The sequence below is a fragment of the Mangifera indica genome, chromosome 14, assembly GCF_011075055.1.
Source record: "Mangifera indica cultivar Alphonso chromosome 14, CATAS_Mindica_2.1, whole genome shotgun sequence".
NCBI lineage: Eukaryota > Viridiplantae > Streptophyta > Magnoliopsida > Sapindales > Anacardiaceae > Mangifera > Mangifera indica.
In genome coordinates, this window is record NC_058150.1 from 7,686,026 (window position 1) to 7,697,895 (window position 11,870).

General features: G+C 31.7%; 2 protein-coding genes across 2 annotated transcripts; both read right to left on the minus strand.

Moving 5' to 3' along the window:
• Window positions 1-2,396: 2,396 nt before the first annotated feature.
• LOC123196130 (photosystem II reaction center W protein, chloroplastic-like) lies at window positions 2,397-3,495 on the minus strand. Its single transcript, XM_044610023.1, has 2 exons — window positions 3,301-3,495; window positions 2,397-3,001 (listed from the first exon to the last, which is right to left on the minus strand). Exons 1-2 carry the CDS (start codon window positions 3,395-3,397, stop codon window positions 2,697-2,699), a joined length of 402 nt encoding a protein of 133 aa, XP_044465958.1. The 5' UTR covers window positions 3,398-3,495; the 3' UTR covers window positions 2,397-2,696.
• LOC123196129 (probable galacturonosyltransferase 6) lies at window positions 2,397-8,900 on the minus strand. Its single transcript, XM_044610022.1, has 10 exons — window positions 8,455-8,900; window positions 8,075-8,109; window positions 7,730-7,771; window positions 7,480-7,630; window positions 7,324-7,388; window positions 6,718-6,950; window positions 5,663-6,020; window positions 4,387-4,908; window positions 3,301-4,288; window positions 2,397-3,001 (listed from the first exon to the last, which is right to left on the minus strand). Exons 1-9 carry the CDS (start codon window positions 8,594-8,596, stop codon window positions 4,013-4,015), a joined length of 1,824 nt encoding a protein of 607 aa, XP_044465957.1. The 5' UTR covers window positions 8,597-8,900; the 3' UTR covers window positions 2,397-3,001; window positions 3,301-4,012.
• Between the last annotated feature and the right edge of the window lie 2,970 nt (window positions 8,901-11,870).

Genomic DNA, 11,870 nt, shown 5'->3' on the forward strand with positions numbered 1-11,870 from the left:
CATTATCTCACCAACAGTTGTTAGGGCTCCAGGAATAATTTCATGAATTAAAGAAATGCAAAAAATGACAAATACACATTAATATAAGTTCAAAAAGGCTTGATATTGTTTTATTGTGTTTTATTAGCATGATAGTATTTACAACTTTATATTGCCTACTAACATAATATTTTATTGTTATTGTAGATGTCGTCTATCGGTGATAACAGTGGGAATTCTGTAGCTCCATTACCAATTAAAGACCTCAAACGCGTAAGTTCTACAAAAACTAGGAAAAATGCTTCTGATATGTGGGATCATTTTATAAAAAATGATTGTGAAAATAAAAATAATGTTATAGCTTCATGTAATTATTGCGGGGTTATCCTTACATATCCTAGCAAAAGTGGTACTAGTTCTTTACGCAATCATTTAAGTAGATGTAAAAAATATCCTTTGAATCTGGCGAAAAAGAGACGAAAGATTTTAATATTTCAAAAACACACACATGATCCCTCAAGTGGTGTTGAGACTACTTCCACATATCCTTCACTTTACTCTTGGAAGTTTGATAAATATTTAATTAGACATGTTGTAGCAAAAAATGATTATTATAGATGAGTTACCTTTTAGGTTTGTGGAGCAAGAAAGGTTTCGTGAAATGATGAGTGTGGCACAACCTAGGTTTCAAGTTCCCCCACGTATTACTGTGGCTAGAGATTGTTTTAAATTTTTTGTTGAGGAGAAAGAGAAGTTGAGGAATTTCTTTGTTAAGTTCCCTCATAGAGTTTGTCTCACAACTGATACATGAACATCTTGTCAGAACCTCAATTACATGTGTCTTACAACTCACTTTATTGATGAGGATTGGAAACTAAACAAAAAGATTCTAAATTTTTGTTCAATTTCGAGTCATAAAGGTTTAACTATTAGCAAGACAGTTGAGAATTGTTTGCTTTAATGGAAAATTTCTAAGATACTCACCATAACTGGTTATAATGCAAGCTTTAATGATACAAGACTAAATTATCTTAAGCAAAGGTTAAAACATTGGAATAATAGTGTATTGAATGATGATTATCTTCATATGAGATGTTGTGCGTATATATTGAGTCTAACTGTAAAAGAAGGGTTAAAAGATATGGATGACTCTATTTTTAGAATTCGTTCCGCTGTAAGATATGTAAGGTCTTCTCTAAAGAGATTGAAAAAGTTTAAAGATTGTGTAGAATAAGAAAAAATTGAATGTAAATGTTTGTTGGCTTTTATTGTTGAAACAAAATGGAACTCAATTTATTTGATGTTGGATGTGGCTATAAAATTTCAAAGAGCATTTGACTTGTTAGAGCTTTAAGATAGTAAGTATCGAGCTGAGCTTAATAGGGATAAGTAAAAGGGTGTTCCTACGCCTACTGATTGGGAATATACTTGTTATTTGTTGCTTTTTCTAAAAAGTTTTTGTGATGCAACTCTACGTGTGTCTGATTCTCTTTATGTTATAGGTAATGCATATATGTGAGAAATATATGGTATTGGGTTAAAGATTTCGACATAGTATAAAAGCAATGATCATAAATTATGTCAAATGGCTAAAAAGATGAAGGGAAAACATAACAAATATTGGGGAAATATTAATAATATTAACCTAATGTTGTTCATTGCAGTGGTATTGGATTTTAGGTACAAGTTAGAGTATGTGAATTGGGTTATCAATCATTCCTATGATGTTGTTGATGCTGATAAGTTGAAAACAAAAGTAAAAGAGACTTTGTATGCTTTATATGAAGAATACAATTTGCTTAATATTTCTCATAGTATGCAATCAATTGAGGAATCTCAAGGTATAAACAATGTTGATATTGGTGATATAAATCTTGATCTTGAAGATTTCATGATGGTTATGTATAATGAAGAAAGGGCTGGACAACGAGCTATGTAACCTAAATCTGAGTTGGATAAATATTTAGCCGAAGACATTGATGATGATAGAGACAAGAAGTTTGATATCTTGAATTGGTGGAAAATGAATTCACCAAGATATCAAATTCTATGTTTAGTAGAAACGAGATGTTTTGGCTATGCCTGTTTCAACTGTTGCATCTGAGTCAGCTTTTAGTACTGGGGGTCGTGTATTAGGTCCATTTCATAGCTCTCTTACTCCTAAGATGGTAGAAACTCTTATTTGTGCACAAGATTGGATCCGAGGATGGAACCTTTACTCTTCATATTTCTGAAAGAGCTGACTTGGTGATAAATAGATAAATTACAATCTATTTATCACCAATCTATTTTTCCAACTAAATCATGCACATCACCAAGTCAGCTCTTTTACTCTTCATATTTCTGAAACCAAACAACCCCTAAAAGTTAATGTGAAGATGGAACCTCATAATAAATGAAAATGGGACAGTGGTATGTTACTGGCAAAGATGATCAACTGATTTATTATGATAGGAGGTCTTCTCATAGTTATGCTTGCAATGAGCATGAATGGTTGCAGCATGACCAATTCAGATCCATTATTTTCCTTTTGATCATACAATCTCTACATGATTCCATGAACAGGATCATTGAAGCAAAAACAGAAATGAAATCAAAGAGTTGAGAAACAATACACAAATAAGCCACAGAAAAAGGTAGTTTTACTACAGTTGTAACACAGGACTAATGGCCAAACTCTTTACATTTCTGTAATGGGGATTTGGTTTGGCATGGATTCAAAGGGACAATCCAGAGTCTTCGTCTTCATCAAGACTAGCAGTGTAAGGGAAATAAAGAGCCCAAATTAGACCAAACACACCCAAAAGAATCCACCCAAGAAGATTGTTGCTCAAACCAAATGGAAGACCTGTTCCTTCAGTGGTCATTCTCTCATCCACCAGAGCCATGGCTGCAGGGTTTGACATGGTGGCTGCGCAGGCAGCTGCCAACACTGATGCGCTCATTCCCAAGCATGGCTTATTGTCCTGCTTTCCCTTCATGGAAAACCTTACTTTCCCCTTCATTGCCATTCGTGGCAACCCTGCATATATATATATATATAAAATATACCACGGGAAAATTTCGCAAAAGCCTATACATGATTAAGCTCACAAATTTGAGGATGAAATTGGCACCACTGATTTCATGGGAATCTTATTAACTAAACTATTACCCACTTAAAACTACTAATTCTACTTACAAAAGTCTGTTAACTAGTCAATAATTTCTCTCCACATCGGCTTCCATAATGAACAAAATATAAACAAATTTTTTTTTATTTAAATAGCAAAACCAAGAACAAATCATCATCCTTGCAGCAGGAAAAACTAAAGATTTTACCAAGAACAGGTGATGCAGACGCCCCGGTGGGAGGCCTGTGAACAAGAGTGGCTCGGGTGACCGAAGAAGTTGAGGCAGCGGCGGAAATGGTGGCCATTGTTTTGTTCAAAACGGTGTGAGAAGAAGTTGAATTTAGAGCTAATTTTTGTATGTAATTTGGAAAATTATTTACAGGATAATATTTTTGAGTCCGAACTTGCCACCACACATGACGATTGGATAGGTAATCCATCATTTGATATCCTTTATCCACACACCTCCAACCACTTACTCCCACGTGTCTCCCACTTCATCCTCTCGCATCCAGTCAAGTTCATCAACCAAATCACTGACACCTCGGAGACGCGTATTAGGATAGAGATCCAAAAACAAATATGGAACTTAGGAATCATCAATACAAATGATGTAAAAATGAATAATACGGCTGTCCTTTTCCAACCATATCATTCAAAGGCAATAACGTGAAATGAGGGTTATGTACAGACTTCTTCCAGTCCAGCACTATAACATAACCTAGAGACTTGCTACAACACTTAGTTATTGCTATAAGTCGCATGATACTCAGCACCTAGAACATTACTGCCGGAAAAATTTTGGAATAAAATTGGGTTGAAATTTACATGAGATCATCAAAGAATAAAGTGTAGCCAGAATAATGTGGTGTAGTGTAGATCAATTAAATTCTACCCCTTATTAATGTAGAAATACTCAATTACTCGTGTATGTTGCACCGTTGTAAAAAAGGGTGATCGTATTTGATATGTTTTCCCCAGTAGCCTTTATATTTCGAAATTCCGATATCCAACCATGGTTTCATTACTCCATCATAGTGAATCACTGCTGCTTGCTCAATTTCTCGCCTTGGGATGCCTGAGTTGTAACCTAGCCCAAGCAAATGCCATCTCCGGCCTAAAGCCACTGTCTGGTTATAGAAAGTGACCCAACCTAAAGGCAAGCTCCCAGCCTTCCACAATGGCCTCTTATATCCCTGAAACATACAACCATGAAGACACGTCATTAGAATAAACATTGTATCTGAGATTGATTTACGTATGTATATGAATATGCTGTTATAGAATCCCATACCAGGTGTAAATATTTATGATATACAGAAGTTAGATTCCTTCTCCTCCACCGTTGAAGATCAAACAAATTCATCCCAAATGCCCATGTACAAGCATTGACATCAAATCTATTTGCTACCAATGGATCTGAGAAGTTGAGAAACATATCCATCCGACGAAAAGAAGCTTCGGTTGCTTTACAAGTCTCCACTGCACCATTTACTTTCCCTTTCATGTCAACATTCCAAAGTCTAGATAGATCACCCTGCACTACCACATCATGGTCAAAAAGTACAACCTTATTCAATGCAGGGAAGACGTCTGGAAGAAAAAAGCGAAGGTGGTTCAGTGCTGAAGCAAATCTTGGGTCCTCTGTATTGTGCTTCTTCAATATTGAATCATAATTGGTGGAAAACCATTTGAAGTCGTCTAGGCTCTGGACCTCGATAGTAGCTTTGCCAGGAGGATTGAATAAGAACCACATGGAGATTGCTGGGAAGTTGAGAGAATCAGTCACCACATGAAATACAATTTTCTCTGGTTCCTGCAAAAGTTCAAGTAATAATAATCATGCTTCCTGCATCTAATATAAGGTTTGAATCAGAATTACCACACTGAAAGGCGGTGCAATGACAGAATCATGGTAAGAAATACCTAAAGAAATTCCAATTGATATCTCGGAGCACAAATTCATGAATTAACATAGTATGTTGAATAATGCACTTGACAGACTTTAATAGTGCTAAAGATTCTAGTCCACTCAAAATATCCATGTGTATATGCAATGCGTTCAAGTGTATGAATTAGCTGATAAGAATTTCTGCATTTATACTTAGAAAAAAAAAAAAACCATGTAAAGATATCCAACATATCCAATTAAAGATAAGTTGTTAATAACAATTAAAGACAGGTGATCCTAACTGCTCTATTGATTAAACCATGGTCAAATTTGAGAAGGGCTCAAGATGTCCCAACTCTCCCTTGACAGTTGGACAAGACTGCAGATAAATTGACCATAAATTATAACAGATGATTAGGTTCATAGCACTTCACCTTTGGCTTAATAGAACCATGTGAGGCGCATCAGCAACATTTCAGCACAAAAATTACACAAATACAAACAATCATTCCTCACATGTTTATAGTAAAATGAGGCTGAGACTAATCTTCTAATAACTTTTCAAATTACCCTTTGGGGAAAGTAATTCCACTTTTATTAATTACAGAAGTTAAGATGAGCTAGAATTATCATAAATAATAGGGGTAAAAGTGTTCCCGGGAAAAGCAGAGGCATTTACCGCTGCAGAAGAAACTGTGGAGTTAACAACCGCAGCAGAAGCCATAATATTGTCAGAGAAAACAGCATAGTGATGAAGATTTGGACTGTGCAACTTCTTTTGGTTCGGGAACTGCCTCTCTTCGGGTTGCAGGGAAAAGTATTCAGCTGTCAGCTGCATAGCAAGGCAATGAAGGCCTTTTGGGGTGGTTCTAGCAGCAAGCTGAATAAGATATGAAGCCTGATTCTCCTGCACATGGACATATTCTTCAGCATTGTGTGCCATAGCACGGAGCTTAGTAGCCATTGCATGGCAGTCGGGGAAGACACGACTGGCTTTGTACAAGGTAACCTCCATTCCTTTCATTTTCTGCAAAGCTCTGCAAATTCAATGGTCCTCAGATCCCAAATTTTTTTATTGGTCATTCCTACAAAGAATTTGGTATAATTTTTTCCTTAGGGGGCGTTTGGTTTGGGTAATATTTGATTACTAAAATAGAAAGATTACTTTGAAGATAGATTACTTAAAAGATTACTGGATATAAATGATTACTATGTTTGATAAAATTTGATAGGTATAAATAATTATTGTGTTTGGTTAAAGGTAATAAAAGATTACTAGTAAATTATTTTACTTAAATGTCCTTAAATATAATTATTTTTAAATATTTTTTATATTATTTGTCATATTAATTAAAAATAAATTTATTTTGATCTTAAAAAATTAATACATAATAATTTTTCTATAATAAACTCAAGATTACCCCAGTAATCTTTAAATACCTAAGGTGAAGGTGGTAGTCAGATTACCACCTATATTACCTGTCACGTCAGCATTGGTAATAGAAGATTACTATAATCTTTTATTACTGACAAACCAAACAAAGGAATAAAAGATAGATTACCAAGGTAATTTTAAAAACCGTCAACCAAACGCACCCTTATTGTAATTTTTCAAGTGCCATATAAGAATATCTTATTCAATCAGTACACAAAATTCTCACCAAATTCTTTTTCCAAAAATCCAACGTATCCTTGGGTTAATCTAGCTGAAAAAGGGATAAGAAATCTTTGTACCTCTTTGATAAATCCGAATCCTTAGTGGCATCACCCACTGCTCGCTCCAACTCCTTAATTCGAGTTCTCAACTCTCTTACTAAGTGAGAATTACTGCCTGATGGTGAAAAACTCAAGTATGCTTTAGCTCTAATCACTTGATCTCTGATCAGCCTCACCTTCACATCTGTCACTCTCAACACTGGAGGGTGTGGCTTTTCATCATGTTGAGCTGCTTTTAGATTGGTCTGCCTCTGTAACCAAGAACAAATTGAAAAACACATGCAAATTGAAAAGGTTGAAATAATAAAATATAATATTGAATATGAAATATAAATGGTTACACAAACTTGTATATCTCAAATGCATACAATTGATCTTCACACACAAAGGAGAGGACAAAGAATCATATTATCATTATTTTTTTACCTATTAGGAGACACATAAATCCTGATATGTAAAAGCGTAAATTGAAGCGAAGGTGTTTCAAACCACTGAAAGTATAATCCCTATCAATTTATTCATAATCTTTGAAAAATATCTGGCCTTACCTGTCATGGATCATACCTGGCACTAGCATGGCAATCCAGATTGAACTCAAATTAGAGTTATCCTATATATGCATACCTTTTCATGGGATACTGCCTTCCATTCTAATTGCTTTTTTTCTTCTTTTCTTTCACCATTCTTTCCTGAAAAATTGAAAAATAAATTTCAGTTTACAATCTATGAAGTAAGAAGTCAAAGAAAAGAAAAAAAATTACATATCATGATGATACCAACCATTACTTCCCAAAATATTGAAAGTATTGCCAGCACTATCAAATTGGTCGGACTTGTTATTCTCATCAGAATTGCCTAAACTAACTGCAGAACCAAAATCCTTGTCTTTGTATACCACCAGTTTTGGCTCTTTTATGCCTTCCCCAGCTTCCTAAACCACAAAGCATGCAAATTCCACATACTCAAACTAACAAATATCAAACTAAAATGTAGAAAGCAAACCACAGTACAAGAACAAATCATAAATTACCTGCTCAATTGCATTAAGTCTTATATTCTCTGTCAAAAGTTTCTGCACCAAACAAACAAAATCGGTCTTCAATCAGCAAAAAGGAAAAATCTATAATCCATATAATCCATTTAGCTGCCAGGACAACTGAAAGGATAAACCTAACGTTTTTCAACCTCTAGTAGTTTACCAAAATACAGCAGTTTTCCCCACTGGAAAGCGAGATTTCTCACTTCAGTGCTTAAAACTAATAGATTACAGTAAATCCAGAACTTGATTTAATTTCTTTGATTCTATTTCTGCCAGCAACCAAACAGAGTAAGAAGCAAAATAGAACAACGAGATTCAAAGAAAGTGGATTCGTACTGTAGTAGACAAGTCATCCATGAACTCTTTCTTTCCTGCAAGACATTAAAATTAAAAAAAAAAAAAAAAAAGGCAAAAGAAATAAGATCAATCAACACACACCCATCAAATCACCATTAATTATCTGTACAAACAACACAGCATGAATAATGATCCATATATACGAATAAATCAATCAACTTCAAGGAAATGCAATAATCACCAAGCACATCCATCACTCAAACATTCAACATCTGATTAAATCTTATTGGAAATATATATCAATTCATATGATCACGCACACTATCATCACTAAAGCTTTCTACTATTATACAAATATTCAGTATACGCAAAACAGAGAAGAAAGTAATTGATTCACGAGTATTTTTACGAAAGCTTACCTACGGGACTGAAGGTTTTGAGTCTGGTAGAGACGAACACAATCGGAGCGATCACCGAAACACAAAGCAACGAGAGGATCATGGTCCTCTGCCATCGCCGAACTTGATTCATCAATAACAAACTCATTTCTCTGCTCCACATAAAATTAAAGAAAACTAAATCCTATGCTTCTTCGTCTTTGTTTCCCTCTTCAATCGTTTTCCAGAAAACACATTTCACAGATTCAAAATCGAGATATTCGAAATCTAGACAGAAAGTAAAAGAAAAGAATATAATAATTAAATTAGGGTTTGGAGTTCCTTTTCAGAAGATTTGCATTTTTGGAAAGAGAGAGGGATTTAGTTTTAGTTTTAGTTTCAGAGAGAGAAAAAAAACGTGAGCAAGCTTCTTGTTTCATGTTCGGGCAGGGGTTGTGAGGAGGCTGGCTGGGAGAGCTGAGGTGGCTTTTCTTTTTTTTTCATTTTTTTTTTTTTTTTTCTTTTTAAAAATTCCTTTCTGTTATTTAATTTGATGTATTTAGTGCTTTGGAATTTACATATACATACTTTGAGTTTTACGTTGAGATTCGAGACGCGAGAACGACGAGGAGTGGTTGTTACGGTGTTGGTGTTTATGTGGCAGATAATGCGGACGAGGGTTTACTGTCGTTGATTAAGGTGCAAATGTTCTCATCTGATGGTCATTTGGTCAAGGTCAACTACAGTTCAAGTTTCTTGAAACGCATCTAAACTTCTTGATTTCAGGTCCTAATCTAATTTTTGGTAATAATTATGAGTAATAAATTGAATTAAATATACTCCTAATTATTGCGATTTAGAAATAATATTGACGTAGGCCGTGTGCCGTGATATAATTGGCTGAGGCATCGGCCATTGAGCTCATGAAAGTGACAGGTGCAATAATGGAAAGTATGTCAACCTCAAACCTAAACCTGCAAATCCAACGATGGTAAAGGAGGAAATCAGAAGGGCCATTTTGCTGCTTTGATTTGGCTGCTGGTGTGTTTTGCATTTGGACAACTCAATTCATTTTGTCGCATGCATCGGTTCTGGGCATCTAGATTCCAACAGAATTCCACGATAATATCCAACCATTTAGCGATTATTTTAATAATTTATTTTTTATTATTTTATTTTATTTTTATTTTTATTATTAATATAAATATAATAAATAATATAATTGACAATTATTAAAATATTATATTTTATTATAATTATATTATTATTTATTAATTTTTTAAAACTAAATTTATTTTTAATTAATATAAAAAATAATATAAAAAATATTTAAAAATAATTAAGTTAAAAATATTTAAGTAAAATAATTTATAAATATTTTTTTATTACTTTTAGTCAAACATAATAATTATTTATATCTATCAAATTTTATCAGATATAGTAATCATTTATACCAAATAATTTTCTAAGTAATCTATTTTCAAGATAATCTTTATTATCCAAACTAAACGCCCCCTAAATAAAATAATAAAATTTTGAAATATCTTATGCAAATTTATTTCAAATATATAAATAGATATATATTTATATATTATTATATGATTAAATATTATTTTACCTTTTATTCAAAATCATTCAATTATATGATAACATATATCAAATATGTACCTATTTATATACTCAAAATAGATACACAAAGTTTTATTAGGATTTTTTTATGTACTCTATATTATATTAAATATTTACTTTTTATATTTGCTAACCAATAAAACTATGTATTCCCACTTTAGATATATAAATACGTACGTATTTATATGTGTTATCATATGATTAAATGATATTAAATTAAAGATAAAATAATACTTAATCATATGATGATATGTATAAATATATATGTATTTGTTTATGTAAAATAGGTACACATAATATTACTTTTTTCTAACATATTTTTCTTTACAATAATATATTAGAATTCTTCTCATTAATCAAATTATTTTTTAAAATTATTAATATATATTTTTTCAAAAATATTTTTATAATAACCCGTTAATTTAATTAAACATAAAAGTATTTTTATTAAAAAAATAAAAAATAAAAATAAAGATTAACATAATAATATTTTAATATTGATAATGTAATTATCCTAATATTATTTATTATATGGTTTTTGATAATAAATATTATCAAAATCTTTAATAAATTAATGAAAATAATATTAATAATATAAAATAGATTGTTTAGGTAATCAAATATTATGCTTTTGGGAATTTTAACAGTCTCATGACATAATTAAAAATATTTGTAAGTTTATTTTAAAACTCAGTTACACAGGTCATTACACTATAGGCTAGAAGAGAATGAAAATCTTTCTTCTTAGCCGTATAAACCTCTTCGGTTAGGTAGATCGAAAGGTAATCAAAATTTTGCCTCAGGCAAACACATTCTCTAGACTGACCTCATTAATGAATACTTGTTAGCAATTCATCTTATGTTAAAATGGTGTTACATTTGTGGATACTAAAGACAGGAAGAGGGTGAGGCAAAGTTTTCCATTCTCCATCCTCGTTTAGGAAGACAAAAAGTATTGCCTGCCCTATCTTCGTTATAAGAATAAAAAGGAATCTATGCCCTAATCTCATGGGAAAATATTAATTTCCTTTCCACTCTATCCTCGACATACACCTGATGATAGAACCTTAGTTATTATATATGAGAACAAAAAAAAATGATACGCAAATTTTATAGATATAATATGGTGAATAATGAAAAATATATTTGTAAAAAAAAGTCCTTAAAATTTTTATACGAAAAAAATACAAAATGTATATATACGGATTTAATACGATATATCATCAATAATATATTTTCAAAAATAAAACAATATTATAATAATTTTAGTACTTTTTATGAATCTTTTATTGAAAATCAATATAACAATTCAAATATAAAATATTTAATTAACTATTAAACCTAATATAATATAATACATAATCAAATTTTTTTGTATAATAAGTAACATACTAATTAATAGAGAAAAACAAACAAATTAATCAGTATAAATTTTTGACTTTAGATCATAGTGAATATTTACAAGTCACAACACTAGAAGACGTAAAATTTAGAAATTAAGAAATAAATGTTGTTAAGTTTTTTTTTAAATGACAATGACATTTTTATAGATAATTGAAAATAAGAGAGACAATTTTATACTTTAAGTTTACCAAAATTTTAAAAATATGAAAAACATAAAATACGACATATAATTCTCGTTTAATATAAAAAAGACGTAAAATATACATTTAATACATTTTGGATTCAAAAATTCTTTTGAACTTGTTTAATACGCGAATAATATGAGAATATGAATAATTCGTGTATTTACTAATTAAGGGTAGAACTAGAATTTTTGTTACGTAAGAGTTTGCATGATTGTTATTATTCATCAATCAATCAATACA

Bases quoted from the DNA above. Each gene is read 5' to 3' on its own strand.
- LOC123196130 (XM_044610023.1), bottom strand. From the start codon at position 3,397: ATGGCCACCATTTCCGCCGCTGCCTCAACTTCTTCGGTCACCCGAGCC. The intron at 3,002-3,300 runs GTAAAATCTTTA...ATATATATGCAG, and splicing joins GTCTGCATCACCTGTTCTTG to GGTTGCCACGAATGGCAATG.
- LOC123196129 (XM_044610022.1), bottom strand. From the start codon at position 8,596: ATGTGGAGCAGAGAAATGAGTTTGTTATTGATGAATCAAGTTCGGCGA. The intron at 7,772-8,074 runs GTACGAATCCAC...TGTTTGGTGCAG, and splicing joins TGGATGACTTGTCTACTACA to AAACTTTTGACAGAGAATAT. The intron at 4,909-5,662 runs GTAAATGCCTCT...GAACTTTTGCAG, and splicing joins CCACAGTTTCTTCTGCAGCG to GAACCAGAGAAAATTGTATT.